Source organism: Plectropomus leopardus, chromosome 14, assembly GCF_008729295.1.
Source record: "Plectropomus leopardus isolate mb chromosome 14, YSFRI_Pleo_2.0, whole genome shotgun sequence".
Classification (NCBI taxonomy): Eukaryota; Metazoa; Chordata; class Actinopteri; order Perciformes; family Serranidae; genus Plectropomus; species Plectropomus leopardus.
In genome coordinates, this window is record NC_056476.1 from 1,533,416 (window position 1) to 1,548,662 (window position 15,247).

Here is a 15,247-nt window from a genome sequence, read left to right on the forward strand (position 1 = left end):
ACACACACATTTCGCAAGTTTCAGCACTTTGATCAGGTTTGACATGATCACGTGACATTTCGAAACCCGTCTCGAAAGGTCTCAAACTCCGTGACGACGTCGCAAGTGACGAAACGGTTCACTCTTCGGTGCCGAAAGGCTCATCTCCTGGCACAGGTGTGCAGTGGAGGGGTGTGCAGTGGAGGTGTCCGCAGGTGACACGTCTTGTCTTGCACGCTTCATGTTGAATCACTGAAACATTTTATCAGCTGACAGCGCTAAACAAAGCTCGCAGATTCGGCTGGTTCTCAGGGTCTCTGCGTCCCTCACAGTCCTTTATGTATCGATTGAAAAAACTTTTTCAAATCCTCATCCAAAGTTATAAATTAACGTCGCTGAACAGTGTCGTAATAACTTGTAGGTAATCCCCACATTCTCGAATAATTCGGTTTCGTTTTCCTCAAAGGCGCCACCCCCTCCACTAAATGCTTGAAACAAAAACTAAACTGCACAACTGTTGCACTTCTTCTTCAAGGTGAGTTTGTCCTTCTCGAAGTAAAGACTTTAACCGTCAAAGCGACAAAACATGAAATATTTTCGTTTCGGATGTCAGTTGGTTGTGAGGGGTACTGATCTGATTTGCTCCTGCTGTGTGTTTTCCTTGTTGTAGATGGGTGCAATATTCAACTTACTTGAGCAGCACAGACTGACGTCTTTCCACGCCAGATTTCTTGAGCTGGGTATTAAGGATGAAAGAGATTTCTTTGATGTAACAGATGAAGACTTGATCAGCCTTGGTGAGGTTACTGGGTGTAATTTAAAAAAAAGAAAGCAGTTATAAGTTTATTTTTTTTAATCCTGTTTTGGATGTCACCAAACATGATTTTTTTATGTTAAATAATGTCATTTAAAGGCCTGTGTTGCCCAAAGACATGAATTGTTGTTTTTTTATAAATGTGAATGACATTAACTTTGGTCTTGAAGCTTTCATTTTAAGAGCACCATGTAGCTTTCAGTATGAAAAAAGGAACAACAATAATAGTTTTTAATTATAAACATGCAAAATAAGACTGGGTATAGTGAAAAATGTTTTTCAGGAGACAGGGACCTTCCAGCTAGCTGTATAACATTACTCCAAAAGCCATTAAAGCCTCTTCCTCATATGTTGGCAACATTTATTTATTTTTTTCCAGTGGTAGAAATTCTCATTATTTTACACTACAGGGGATTTTTCAAGTAGCGGTTGGTTGAAACAGAAAGCAAAAGTTTACCATAATAAAATGTTCAGTTGTTTTAATTTTTCCATACAGGATTAAGTCAGGTGGAAAAGAATCGTTTTTCCATCATGAAAGACAAAATTCGCAGACTCAGAGCTCCAGCAGCAGCAGCAGCAGCAGCAGCGATGCCTGTGACGAAGTCAGTGGAGTCATTCTGTCTGCAGTACACATACCCCAAATGTCCAGGACCAAAATATATCAAAGGCAAGAAATTCATACTATTTATGGCATTTTTAAAACCATTTTTGCTTTCACACTGTAACGTCTACAGAACGTATGAGGTGCAGAGAAAAAAAGGCTGATACTGGTGTGATTTGGAAAGTATCTGACTCATGTTGGCATTGACTTCTGAGAAAGGGAGCGCTCAGCCTTAAAAACTACACATTACAGCAAGGATTCAGGATGGTTGTGGCTAATAAGTTAGAAGATAACACAAGGAAGTGCACGCACTGAGGACATTGTGAGGACAGGTACAAAATGACAGGACAAGCTGAAAAAAACAAGTACAACTGCTGCAGGAGAACAAGAGAATGTGAAACTGGGCAAAGGCTGTATCACATTAAAAAGTCTTACAATTGGGGAGTTGCCTTAAACTCCCCTGCCAAATATCATCACCATCGGGCCTTTAGACATGTCAGTACGTGCCAAAAAAATAGATTTGTCATTGTGGTCTCTCTTGTGTTTCTGGCCTGCCTGCACAGGGCTCTGTCCCGAGCACCGTAGGGCCCTTTGACCCGACAAAGCTGAATGAGTTTCACTTAAAAAACAAAGTAAAAACAAAAAAAAAACAGAGTTTGTTGTCGTTAAATGTGCAGAAGGTTTTAGTCGACACACATATCTTCAGTCGTGAGTATTGCATCTGGAGTTCACCAAAGTCTGGAGTGGCAGATTCAGAAACACAGCCAGCCCTCAGTTTGGATAACTGGCAGGAAAATAATGTGATCTTTGTAAAACTGTAAATGTAGTGTGAATTGTCATAATACCCACATACCTGTATTTTTACTGGGTCATTTTGAATTTGCAGATATGGATCCTGCACAAAACACAGTTGAAGACCTGATGTTGAGGATCTGTCACCTTGAAGGTGTTAATTCATCCCAAAGTGTCTGTCTGTACACAGCGGATGGTATGCCTCTGACGGACGATCCCTTCTTCAACACATGTAAGCTCACTCAGTGCTGGAGTACATATGTGTGTGTGTGTGTGTGTGTGTGTGCGTGTGTTTTGAAAAGTAGTTTTACATTTGAAATCCCATTTAGATGTAACATTTAGATTTAGATTTTCTATTTGCATTTAACATTTACATTTTGAGTTAACATTTACATTTAACATTTACCAGTAGATTGGACATTTAGATTTAACATTTAGATGTAATATTTATATATAGATTCAACCTTTAGATTTTAAATGTACACTTTGATTCAACATTTAGATTTAGATTTAACATTTACATTTAGAGTTAACATTTAGATTTAGATTTAGATTTAACGTTTTCATTCAATGTTTACTATTAGATGTAGATCTTACATTTAACATGTACATTTAATATTTAGATATAACATTGAAAATTGAGATGCATAAGCATACTGCAAACAACTACCTTTACCAATACATTTGAGTTAAGTCAGCCAAATATTCAAAATACATGAGCTAGACAGTTGTAATCTAATTTTACAGTCCACGCCGCATAGAAATTCACTGTGACTTCTACACAATCTTTTTATCCGCTGTGCAACACCTTATGAAGTTGTCAAGGTCATCTTGATTTTGCTCACCTGCAGGGTCTTTAAGAGACAGACATATTCAAAATGGAGATTTAATCTATGCCATATTAACACCAAAGGAGAACCTGAGAGCAGCTCCTCAAATGACGATGCCAAGGGTTACTGCAACCTACGGGACTGATACAGTGCGATGCCACGTCATGCTGAAGGTGAGTTTATGTACAGTGGGAGCAGCACGCTGCTGTGCAACATTTTTCTCCTGAACTTGGCAAAACAGGACCCGGTTCATATAAAAACACTGTAGGTTTATGGCTGTAAGTTGTGAACTGTTTCTTTTATCTAAACTGGTCGTGGAAAAGTTGTCCTAAATCCATTTCTCCAGCAAAGGTTAGTTCTTATTCTTGATGTTTTCTTTGGTCTGTTATACTATTTAGGAGAGTTTTTGTCTTCTGGACATGGAATTATTCATTTTTGGAGTATGTTATTGTGTGTTTTGAAACATGTTGTGTATCATTTATTGCATCAACTTCATTTTCTCTGGCCTTTTGTGAATATTTGAACCAGGGAGACTTTGAGGTGAAGGTGGACTTGGCTGTGGACACAATTGCTGATCTGAAGAACAAGCTTGCCAATGAAAGTGGAATCCCAGGCAATGTTCTTCATTACAAGTACGTCAGAGCTATTGCACTGCATGGAGAGTGTGGCTTTTGATCCTGATCGTTGGTACTAATTCTGGTGTGCTTATTTTCAGCGGTGAACACGGCACTGGCAACACATTGGAAAGCTGTGGAATCTCAGATGAGTCAACAGTGCACTTCTCACTGTCCTCGTTTCCTGTGGAGGTTCAAGACCACAGAGAATTCTTTATTGATGACGTTTGTCCGTCAGTGCAACAAACAACCAAAGGAATCAGTGTCTTCTTGTCTTCTCTTTATATCATTGTAAGCAGAGTTTTATACATTATTAGAAGTGCAATGCATCTGTTTTCTTGTCTGCAGTCACATGTATTTGTCTCAGTCGTTCAGGGAAAGCCAGTTTTTTCATTGCTTACGTTGTCTTTGCCTTGAAGGTATACTAAGTGTTTTTCAGTGTGAATATAGAGGTCAGTTTTAAGATATTAGTCAAAAACTGGAAGCATTGAAAAACTAACTTATTGCAAAGTATGAAAAAAAAACTGTGAATGAGACCTGACTGGTTGCTGCGAATGTGAGAATGCAAGAACGGGACTACAAACTGTCTGCGGAAAATAACCATGTGCACAAAGTAACTCCAACCTGTTTTAAGCTGATGTTTTGTACTCTAGAAAGAGAGGGGCATGGGAGTTCCATGCTCGGATTTGTTTGGATACATAAGAAAACTGACTGGATGTAGCCCACTGATCCAAAGTTTGTATCAGCTCATCTGGAAGAATGAGATCATATCCAGGAATCAGAAGGTAAACTGTGTAAGATGGTGTAACAGCACCGTTAGCAGCTTTTGCATTGGCCCTTTTGTAGTGAGTCTTTTGAGGTGATATGCAATTAGTATAGTCACATTTTAAACATAATTTTCAAACTAAAGCGTTATTTATTTTCTTTCAACATTTGTCTTGAAAAATGTTATTTTTCTCTTCAAGTAAAGTGTTTTTCTTTTCCTGTAGATTGCAGTAGTTGAAGGTTTGTACATGCTCTTAAGAGAGCTTCTGCCACAGCTGGGAACAAATCATGGACACAAGATCATTGAGGACACCGAAGTCTTTGAGTATTCAACATACTGCTGGGCATATCTCATTTCAGAAGCGAAGGTATTTTCACATTTGTTTGGAGGCAGAATCTAAACACAGGTGATGAGGTATCCAAGGTGTTTATTTTACCAATTAATTTGCAACTAAAATAATTAAAAGAGAGCCTTCAGTGTACAGTTTACATGAAGCTTTTAATGTTGAAAAGCATCCTCATCTTATTACACAATTTTCTTGTTACAATTTTCTGCCTTCAACAGCATAAAAAACTTTTGGTGCAGTGATAGAGTTGAGTGTCACTGCCTGATGCCCGTTGTAATACAGCCTTTTATTTTTTCACAGAAACACACTTCAGCACACGAGAACTATGCACCAGTTTCTCTGGTGTCTGAAGAAGGCAGCCGTTTCTGTGATCCAGTCACTGTACCGGGATTACCAAGTGTCTATGACAGAGCACATGTTCTTCAAAAAATCAAAAGTAAGTATAGCTGCTGTGCAGCACTTGGTCGGGGCCAAGCATTTTTAGATATGGATACTTATTTTGACTCTCTCTTTTCCTTTGTTAAGATGGTGAGAAGATACCAAACTGCACTGAGGTTTTGAAAGAATCATCACTCAGAAGAGCCACCGATGTTGAGAAGATTTTGCTCAGTGTCCATCCGTCAACTAAAACGTATCATCTCTGGATTTTTGATGACAGTGCAACGAGTCAGAAGTACGTATTATCAAATTTCATGTTCACAAGCTGTAATACAATTAGCACCAAGACACACATTTGTGTACAATCATAGCTGCTCACATCAAGTATGTTAACTTTGATGATAAGAAGGTATTTAGGGTGAACAGTACAGTACTTCACAAATGCACAATAACATTGTTTTTCACTTACTGAAATTGCAGCTTCCACATCAACACTGACAAGACATTTGGAGATATGGCAGAAGTACTGAAAGCTTTCCCTCAGCTATGTGTGACTCCACCACTGCTTTTGAGGGGTCTCGGCAATGATATGATACACCTTGTTTACCTGAGTGAAGGCACTGAACATTTTATTTACACCTAATTTTAAAAATCTATGATATTATAAGTATATGTCACAAAAACAGCCATGCACATATACATGTATGTGTAATGTTTTAGGTCCTGCTGTTCTCTAACAAGTACTTTTGTCTTTGGCAGACAACCTCGGTATCTTCTTGTCAAAAGATAAGGCATACCCGGCAATAATCAAGATGTATGATTGTCTGGCCGGGAAAAGCAAAAATATGGATGTAGACCAATTAGCAGCTGCGTGAGTTGTTTTTATTATTATTATTATTATTATTATTATTATTATTGTTGTTATTATTATTGTTATTATTATTATTGTTATTATTATTGTTATTATTATTATTATTATCATCATTATTTATTCTATTTTATTTATTTATTGCATTCTTAACCCTATTACAAATAAAATCAAGATGCATATTTTTATGCAACAGCAGAGGCAGGAGGCATTATATTTTGGGTTGTTTCTATGTACATCCCATTTTTGTGAACAAGAGATCTCAGGGTTGCCTTGGGGGAATTTCTTAAAATTTAGCACAAACGTACACTTGGAGTCAGTGTTGAACTGATTAGATTTAGGTGATCAGATATCACTGTCACCTTGTGTCCATCTAATTTAAATGGAAACAATATCTCAAGAACACCTTGACTGAGTTTCCTCAAATTTGGCACAAACGTACATTTGGAGTCTCCACTTGGAATTAATTATGAATTAGAATTTAGTCAAAGGTCAAGGTCGCTTGACATGTTTTTGTCCTCAATTCAATAAGTTATAAGCTATAATGACATTTCACACAATGTTAAGTAGGATGTAATGATTAAGTGATGGCATTTTATATCCAAAAAGGTCATGTTCACTGTGACATCATAATGTTCAGCAAAAACACTTTCAGTTTTATTACTCAGCATCATATCTCAGGAACAGAAGGGGAGACACTTGGTCAGACTCTAAATTGTTAACACTGATCTGTAAACTGAGCTGATGCTCTGCTGTGTCTGTTTTTATTATTGATTTGGAGGATGGTGATAATATAATTAATACATTACATGGGGTTATATGGTTTTATGTTGTTTTTTTATTTATTTATTTGTGTCTACATATTTTTGGCATCCCATTACTGTAAGCCCCACAAGCAAGTGGGTGTTTTTGCTGTTAGATGGTGACATGATAACTTGCCTGTGGCGTGTGGTGCAGCGCTGTCCATAGAGCTGAAACAGGATGTAGGTTCTGAAAGAAAAACATCATTTAGTCTGATTGTTCTTCATGGTTCTAAATAGAAAATTTGGCCCAAATGCCTAAATGCACTCACACCAGGCAATCCGTACCATGCCCAAGCACGTTTGATCCCCACAGTGTAGTTCATTTGACTAGTGTGACTGCTTTTGTACACGGGTACACTTCTTGGTCCTGGCATAGCTGGAGGAGGAAGGCTTAGGCACGGTACACTTGCTCATGCACGATCACAAGTACAGGTACATGATGTATAATGGATGCTATCGTTCCTCTCGGCAAACATTTTATAGATAACTTGGTCCGATGCTGAAATCAAGTGTTTACGGAAAATTTGAGCAGACTCATATATCCAGAGTCAGCTGGATAAAACCCACAAGAACTCAGAGGTCTTTGTGAAAATCCACGATTATCTTATCGACTGTGGATACGCTTCATGATAATGTGTGTCACCTGTGTCGTATTACGATGTAATGACATATGCACGAGAGGCAACCATGCTCAGGCCTGGTTGGATCTGGAGCAATGTGAGTGCAGGCTGTTGAGGGACTGGGGACTGGGGTCTGGGGTCTGGGGGCTGGGGCCAAACATGCGATGGCACGGTACGGGGCAACTGGGCCTAGTGTGAGCGTGCTCTAAGTTTCCCCCATAGCAGAAACCTGGCTGAATTTTGATGCGTACCGTGACAACCTCCCAGAAGCCACCGGAGCATCCCCCCGTCTGAGTTTGTTTTTGTTGTAGTGTAAATGTACATTCATAAAAAGTGGCTGAATGTCTTCTCTTCTCTATTTAAAATTGTCAACAAAGCTACAAAGTCAATTAGTTATAACAGTCTGACATTTACCCAACATGGTACATGAGGACATGTAACAGCAATGTGCGGTATAAATCATTTATTCAGATTATTGTAGTGAGAAAGCCCCAGCTAATGTCCTCTCATATGATAGTGTAGACAGTACATATTATCCTAACACTTTCAATGAGCGTTTTTGATGAAGTTATTGACTTTTCATGCAGAACTGGTGACCACAGGGATGACCTTTCATTCAACACAACCAGGACTCCGAAAGAGGCCATACTGGTAATATCGGTTCTCTACTGCATCAAATCTTTTAATGAGAAATCACACTGAATAACTCTGGCTTCATGTGCTACCTAGTGGGCTAAATGTTAAAAGCAAGAGTTATTTCTGAGATTTTTTTTTTATTTAATTAGACTTAATTCAACCATTGACTGTCAGATAATGTAGTTGCACACTGAATTCAGTGACTTTGACCACGGTTTAACACTCACTTAAGGTCACTGTGTGTTGACAATTAAGATCATTTTGCAGATTGTTTCATGCTGTAGGTGCAGAGAAGTTAAAAGCATTTTTCCCCATTAATTTCAGACTTTGAGCACAAGAATATGCAAAAAGTCCTGCAAATGGAGATTATAATTCGCACATGTCATATTCAGAAGTGAATATAAGAAGGGCAGGAATTTTACCAAGAACTTTAAAACTTGTGACTAAAAATGTACCAGTGACCGAGGCAGCATGTACATAAAGCAGGCCAATTCACGTTTGAGTATGACACAATGGTTAGTAAGAGATCTACAGCATAGTATTTGGAATATTAAAACTTAAGCAGTATATTTATAAAGTAAACAATAAAGGGCCCAGAACCGACCTTTGTGGTACCCCCTTGAGGACCTCCGAGGTGGCACCGTATAATTGTCCATTAAGTACTCCCAAAACACCCAACTGCATGATCAGGAAAAGCAATATCTGTGAGACGCCGAATGAGAATATTGAGGTCAGCATTATCAAAAGCCGTAGAAATCTCTATGGAAAGAGAGAGACAGCACTGCTTGTTGTCTAGTGCTTTAGTTATGTAATTTGATACCTTCACGGCAGCAGTAACAGTGCTATGTTTTGCATGCAAGAACAGCTGTACAAATACACATCATCTGAATCATATTACTCACTCATATTTTTTGGGTTGGTTCTCCGTTGAGCTTTATTTTTGGTGAGAAAGTAAAGAAATGAAATAACATAATTTTCTGACTTTGATTTCATCAGGTGCTGATAGATACAAGCTCATCCATGGCAGAGAATTGCTACGGAAGTGTGGAAATACAGAAAATCCATGCTGTTAAACAGCTTTTTGACAACTTTGCAACACGGACCATGTCCTATGACTTTCATCATGTTATTGGCCTTGTTAAGTTTAGCTCTACGGTGAAAACTGTCCACACATTTACGGAAACACTTGAAAAGTTCAAGGTATATACAATACATTTTACACTACAATCATCAACACTATAATTTGAAGTTAATATGAGTATGCAATGTAAAGGCTTTAAAAAAGACACGAGCACTAGAAAATAAAAGATTGATTTACAGCACAAAGGAAGTGCATGTTGCTTGGCAAATAGTTCTGTGTTTCTGTGTGTCACATAGCACGAGCTCCTGAGCCATGACACAACAGACGTAAACCTAAATGGACATTTTCATGTTTGTGTTGTGTTTTTTTGTTTGTCCAGGAACATGTGCACACCCTTAAGGCAAAAGGGCGCACTCTGCTGTATGATGCCCTGCAGCATGGAGTACTTGAGTTTGAAAAAGTAAAGAAGTTTCCAGACTGTAAACTTCGCATTCTCTGTCTGACAGATGGAAATGATGTCGGGTAATTTTTTTTTTTTTTTATTCTACTTTCCTGGTTTACTGCTGCTCACGAGGTGGTAATGCAACTTTATATCCCAATCACCTCTTCTGTGGGTTTAAACTAATTTGAAGGACTATTTGAAGCTTAAGAGTGGGTTTTAAGGTTAAGCTTTGAATAAGCTTACAGGTGCCATCCAGGGTGTGGTCAGGAATTTAGACACAATCATTAGTTTGGGGCAAGGGGATGCAATATGTCAAGGAGGAAGCTTTGGTCTTTAAATTTCTAATAAATTGCCATCAGTGCCATGAAAAAATATGAAAAAGCTGCAAATATAATGTGTTTATTGAGTTTGTTATTTGTGCATAGCTCCAAGAATAGCCCAGAAGTTGTTGCTGCCAACCTGGTAAAATCCAACATCATTGTAGACTCAGTTCTCCTCGGAAAAGTGGAGAACAATATTCTGCGAGGAATCAGCTATGCAACAGGTACAGTATGAAAACCTCAAGTTACTTGAATAATCTAATCAGAGTTTTTTTTTTATTTGAAACAGATTCCATAACAATACATTTTCATGTGACCATGCTAAGGCATACGAAAGCAGAGAGTACTAAATTTCCCCCCGAGTAATTTATCAGTCTATGCAGTAGAGACACAAAAACTGGTTCTGTATGACCTAACAAAAAAGAGAAAGAGAAAACTGTGGGATTCACTTCTACTTTAGAGGTAAAAAAAAAAAAACAACAACTAAAAAATACCATACAAATGCCAGAGTGCATTGCACTGCACTGGACCAATAAATGCTCCAGTTAGCGGATGCGTTAGCTTTAGCTTGTTCAAAAACAATATGGCAACCGGTTAGAAACAAGCAATTTTGTATTACCATTAAACAGTCAGTAAGAATGTTTCTGAAAACATTTAAGTCAAAAATAAGCAGCTCAGTAATATAATCCTGGTGCTTATTTGATCAGTGTTTCTTAGTTTCACAGTTTTGTCTCAGTTTTTTTAGTCTGTTTTCACAATATAGGAAGACTGTCTGGTACCGACTTCCTATTCACAGTCATATTACCGCCAAATATAGCACTTGTATGTGTTTCTGAAATAATTTTATGCCAGAAATAAGCAATCTTGGTTTATATTTGATCAGCACTGTCTGAGTTTGGTCTGAGTTTGAAAGCAAGAGAGAGCTGGGCGTCTCTCTCTTGATCCGTCTTTACTTTGTGGTTGTGTTAGCGTTAGCCAGTCTTTGCTTTCATTGATATCATTAATGGATTTCAGTTGGGTGGGCCTTTTGCTACAGTAACTATGTTGTCTGATTGATTTTCATTTAACAAAAATACTAAGACTAAGCTGAACAGGTAACATGATGTGCTAACGTCACAAAGCTGAAGTTGGCTGTAATGTTAGCAGCTATCAGATAACTTAAAGTAGCGTTAACTAGCAGAGTTTGCTGTGAGGCGACGTTACACACAATGGTATTTACTTGTGGTGTTCGAGGGCGGGGCTTAGCGACAGGTCAATTGTTTCACAATGGGCATCAAAGGTAAATAATTCTTCTGTATTCATCTGTAAATTAATCCTTTTTTTCTATTAATTATTGTTTTTAGGGGGTTGCTGTTTCAAACCAGAGACAAGCAAAGCTGGCCTGAAGCTTTTTGAGATCGAGACTGTTCTCTCTTTGGAGATGAGGAAACCCAAGAAAAAAGCTAACGCGACTTCCATCACAAAAGTTAGAGAACCAGTTATTCTCTCTTCTGTTTGACGTGCTCTGATCAGACACCGTCAGCCATCAACTGCACATTATAATGATGTGCTGGTTCATTTCCACTTGGTGTTTTTCAGGCATCTTTAACAGCTACCTCTGCTGGGTATGATGAATCTCCAGAGCTTCTGTTGCCAGGTCAGATGAACAGCAAAGTGGCAGTAACAGAGAGGTAAGCTTTCTGTATTATATTACTTAAATTCCACAGGCACAGATTTGAGTTCAAGGTTAGAGGCTGTGTGTCATCATTAGGTAAAAGATCTCATGCTTTGTATTCAGCAGTTTCATTTTTTTAAGCTTTTCTGGGTGTAATTTAATAGAGGGTTGCCGAGTGATCAGGCAGTTTAGCATTATGCAAAACGTCAGTGTTACTGTCACATTAAGTGACGTGTCATTTTAATTCAATGTAACGTGTCAACATGTCAAGTACATAGGGCTGTGACACCATTACATGCTTACATCAATTTATGTTACATGAGAAATGTACTTAACCAAGGGCCTTAACCTAACCACAGCCATTTCTATTTACCACATGCTTGTGTGTGTCACATAGAGACACTAAAGCACTGTGCGTCACTATGAGATGCTGAGGGTCAAGACAAAGTTTTGGTATTTGACGACCTGGATGGGTTGATTTCATTATAGCAGCATTGCTGCAGCAAGGTGAAGTTATAAGGATTAGAGTCAAACCTTGAAAAACAAGTCTTCCCTATAATACAATACTACCCAATTAATGTGATACTAAATAATAATTTTCTAATTTCAAATGATCACCCGGTAACAATAAGCTAGTTATGGAAAAACAAAGCCGGAAACCGAGTAAATTAAATGCTGTTGACAGAGGCATACAAATAATATTAAGACACTAATCTTTCACACAAGTGTCCTGAAAAAAAAGATCAGAGACGCCAAAGTTGGGCAACTGATGGAAAAGGATAAACGTATCCTGGAGGAGCTGAGGAGCCTGCATTGTGACCCACATCCCTACTGTGGCATCTTCCCATCAGAGTCCGACTTCAGTAAGTGGCACTGATCAACAATCAAGTTGTGCGTGCAAAACATGTCATATGCTGTTTCTATCGACATTTTCAGTTTTCAGCCATTGTCAGGAATGAGGGTTGATCATGTGTTTTTTATCATTTATCGATCACTGGTGTACAACTTTTGGCCTCACTTTTTTTTTCTCCTTTAAAACATAAATCAATAAAATCATTCAAATCAATTTTATCAAGTGTAAGGTACTGTGTACAGGCTCAACTTTGTTACTTCTTAAATTTACAGCTTTCTGGAAGATCCTCATGGAAGGACCGCCTGACACGCCTTATGAGAAGGGAACCTTTGAGTTGTTCTGCCAGTTTGGTCCCAACTACCCAGTGAAGCCTCCAGTCGTTCGCTTCGTCACATCTGTATCCTCCCAAAAACAAGCAGCTTCACAGCAGTATTCCTAACAAGTTCATAAAAAATAATGAAACATTTGTGACTGAGGCTCATGGAGCGCTTCTGCAACCATGTTTCCAAAGCATTACTTCATAAAAAATTAAAGAATTGCCTTCATTTAAATCATTTTAAAATATGTAACTGTAAACAATATACAGACTTTGATTTGAGTGTCACTTTTTTTAACATGAACAAAGGTGTACCACTGTAACATCAACAGTGTGGGCCGCATCTGCCACAACATATTTGACCGCAACTACAATGCCCAAATCACCATGAGAGATATCCTCAATGCTGTGTACGGACTTCTCATCATCCCTGAGCCCGAAGATCCACTGGACAGGTCTGACTTTATCTCCCACATGCTCATATCACATACTCCACACACTTCTGTTTTTGTTTCATTATGTCGCTCCAGTGTGTGATTTTAAGAAGTATTTATTATAATGCATTTTCTGCAAGCTATTAAGCATTACTTATAAAAGAATTAATGCCCTCGCTTACAGGCACTGGACAAGAAATTCGACAGAAAGTTGATAATAATTAAGAACAGCACTATATTTTTAACAAAAACACAGGTAAAATCTCTTACAAATCTATTTTGTTTAGAATTGAATTATGAATTATTCATCTGTATAATTATTCAGATGTATATATTTTAACTTAAACAGCCACAAATCTTTATTCTATTTCCAGACTTTGAAAGCACTAATGTGGGGCAAATTTTTGCAGATGAGTTGCATGTGCTTCTCTTCAGTACATGAGCATTTGAGTTAAAAATGTGTGTTTTTTGTGTAAAAGCATTCTGGCTGAGGAGTTCATGACCAGCCGCGAGACATATGAACAGGAGGCCAAAAAACATACAGAGGAAACTGCAGCACAATCACGGGATGACATGGAGAAGGTAAAGGAATACAGGTGTTTTTAAAAAAGCAGGAAGGCTTTTTCAACATAATTAGGTTTAGTTTTTTAAAGAAAACAAAAAAAACTCTCTAATAGTTAGTTTTTAAATAAAAAGCTTATCAAACTGGAATGGGTATTGGGTTAAAAAAAGAAAGGAAACGGTTTGGTTACAATAAAAAATAAAATGTGTTTCTATGCTGTATTACATTTTTGGTACACTTTTATATTAATATGGCGTGTTAATATTTACTCTCTTTACTTCGGAAAAAGAAATTGGTGGATCCTGAGAAACAGCTTGTACCCTCTCATCTAATCTGTCCACTCACCAACAAGATGTTTGTTGATCCAGTGAAAACAAAATACGGAACGGTGTACGAGCGAAAGGCCATCGAGAAATTCCTCAAAAAGTAAGTCTGTTTATTTTTGTATTCACTAATGTTGGGATTTTATCTTAATCTCATTTATACCAGGTGATTTTTTTTTAAGAAATTCAGTGTAACATGTTTGTGAGAAGCTGATATGCAAATTGCAGGTGAAGTCACAAACTTATTTTACCTGTTATCTTTTTCCTAAACTTAATCAAGTACTTTGCTGCCTCAACCGAACCAAACAGTGTCTTTGAATAGCAGTTACTGGATGTAACTCCAGTTCTAAGAGTTCGTCCACCTCTTGCTGTTACAGTCATATTAGTCGCTGTGGGAGTCATTAGCAAACAACCAATGCAGTCTTTGAGTTTGATGGCATGCTGTAAGAGGTTCATATTAGGGATATGTCACAATTGTTCTGTTTAGGTTATAATCTTGAAATATAACCTTGAAATCCTTGTAAAGAGAAGTCCTGCAAGGTTCAAGTCTGGCATGTTTTCTTGTATATTCTAGTCACTGATCATTCTTTTACAGGAACAAATATGATCCAAAAGGTGGCCCAGAAAAAACGCTCAGCAGAGGTGATCTCACACGAGCCAGTGAAATGAAGAAAATGGTGATGGACCAGCGTTCTAGACAATTTCAGTAGAAGTTGTAGATAAAATTTGGGGCTACAATGGTATTGTTTTATATCAGTTCCACAGACAGTGATTGTGCTGGCAAGATATGGAAAACTTGTGTTGTTTTATTGTCACATTTTCTAATCAGTTTCAAAATGACCTCAAAGATACACAAAGACTACAAAGAGACAAAATAACCATGAGAGGACATAAAATAGCCTCATAGAGTCTCAAATTAACCAAGAAAGCCATAAAATTACATCAAACACCATATTACCCCAAAGACTCACAACTTGACCCCAAAGAAACACAAAATGACCTCATAGAGATTCAAAGTGACTTCAAGGGCACACAAAACATTTACAAAGACACACAAAATGACAATAAAGAGAGACAAAAAGATTATGAGGAGTAATAAGTGACTACGAAGAGATGCAGAAAGCCCAAAAAGACACAAAATTACATCAGAGGGACAACAAATGACCCCTAGAAGACAAAACTTGACCTCAAAGAGACACAAAATAACTTAAAAGT

The 15,247-nt window shown here is 37.8% G+C and overlaps 2 protein-coding genes across 2 annotated transcripts in view; both read left to right on the top strand.

Annotated features, from left to right (window-relative positions):
• LOC121953549 (metal cation symporter ZIP8-like) overlaps window positions 1-472 on the top strand; it is a 3,567-nt gene extending 3,095 nt beyond the window's left edge. Inside the window, exons 3-4 of the mRNA XM_042500715.1 lie at window positions 79-194; window positions 446-472. Coding sequence (XP_042356649.1) covers window positions 79-194; window positions 446-472 — 143 coding nt within the window. The remainder of the gene's footprint in view (window positions 1-78; window positions 195-445) is intronic.
• On the top strand, window positions 148-15,241 carry LOC121953239. Its single transcript, XM_042500214.1, has 25 exons — window positions 148-514; window positions 650-776; window positions 1,290-1,460; window positions 2,281-2,418; window positions 3,038-3,189; window positions 3,545-3,648; window positions 3,732-3,921; window positions 4,284-4,415; window positions 4,620-4,763; window positions 5,043-5,178; window positions 5,268-5,415; window positions 5,601-5,737; window positions 5,880-5,991; window positions 7,999-8,062; window positions 9,044-9,247; window positions 9,508-9,650; window positions 9,996-10,114; window positions 11,234-11,355; window positions 11,469-11,560; window positions 12,271-12,407; window positions 12,670-12,794; window positions 13,023-13,168; window positions 13,627-13,729; window positions 13,999-14,135; window positions 14,628-15,241. The coding sequence occupies exons 2-25, from the start codon at window positions 650-652 to the stop codon at window positions 14,740-14,742; spliced, it is 3,198 nt and encodes a 1,065-aa protein (XP_042356148.1). The 5' UTR covers window positions 148-514; the 3' UTR covers window positions 14,743-15,241.
• Window positions 15,242-15,247: the final 6 nt, after the last annotated feature.

Excerpts from the sequence above, each read along its gene's own strand:
- LOC121953239 (XM_042500214.1), top strand. The coding sequence starts at position 650 with ATGGGTGCAATATTCAACTTACTTGAGCAGCACAGACTGACGTCTTTC. Across the intron at positions 777-1,289 it reads TGAAGACTTGATCAGCCTTG|GATTAAGTCAGGTGGAAAAG; the intron begins GTGAGGTTACTG and ends TTTTCCATACAG. Across the intron at positions 3,922-4,283 it reads TGTCTTCTCTTTATATCATT|AAAGAGAGGGGCATGGGAGT; the intron begins GTAAGCAGAGTT and ends TTTGTACTCTAG.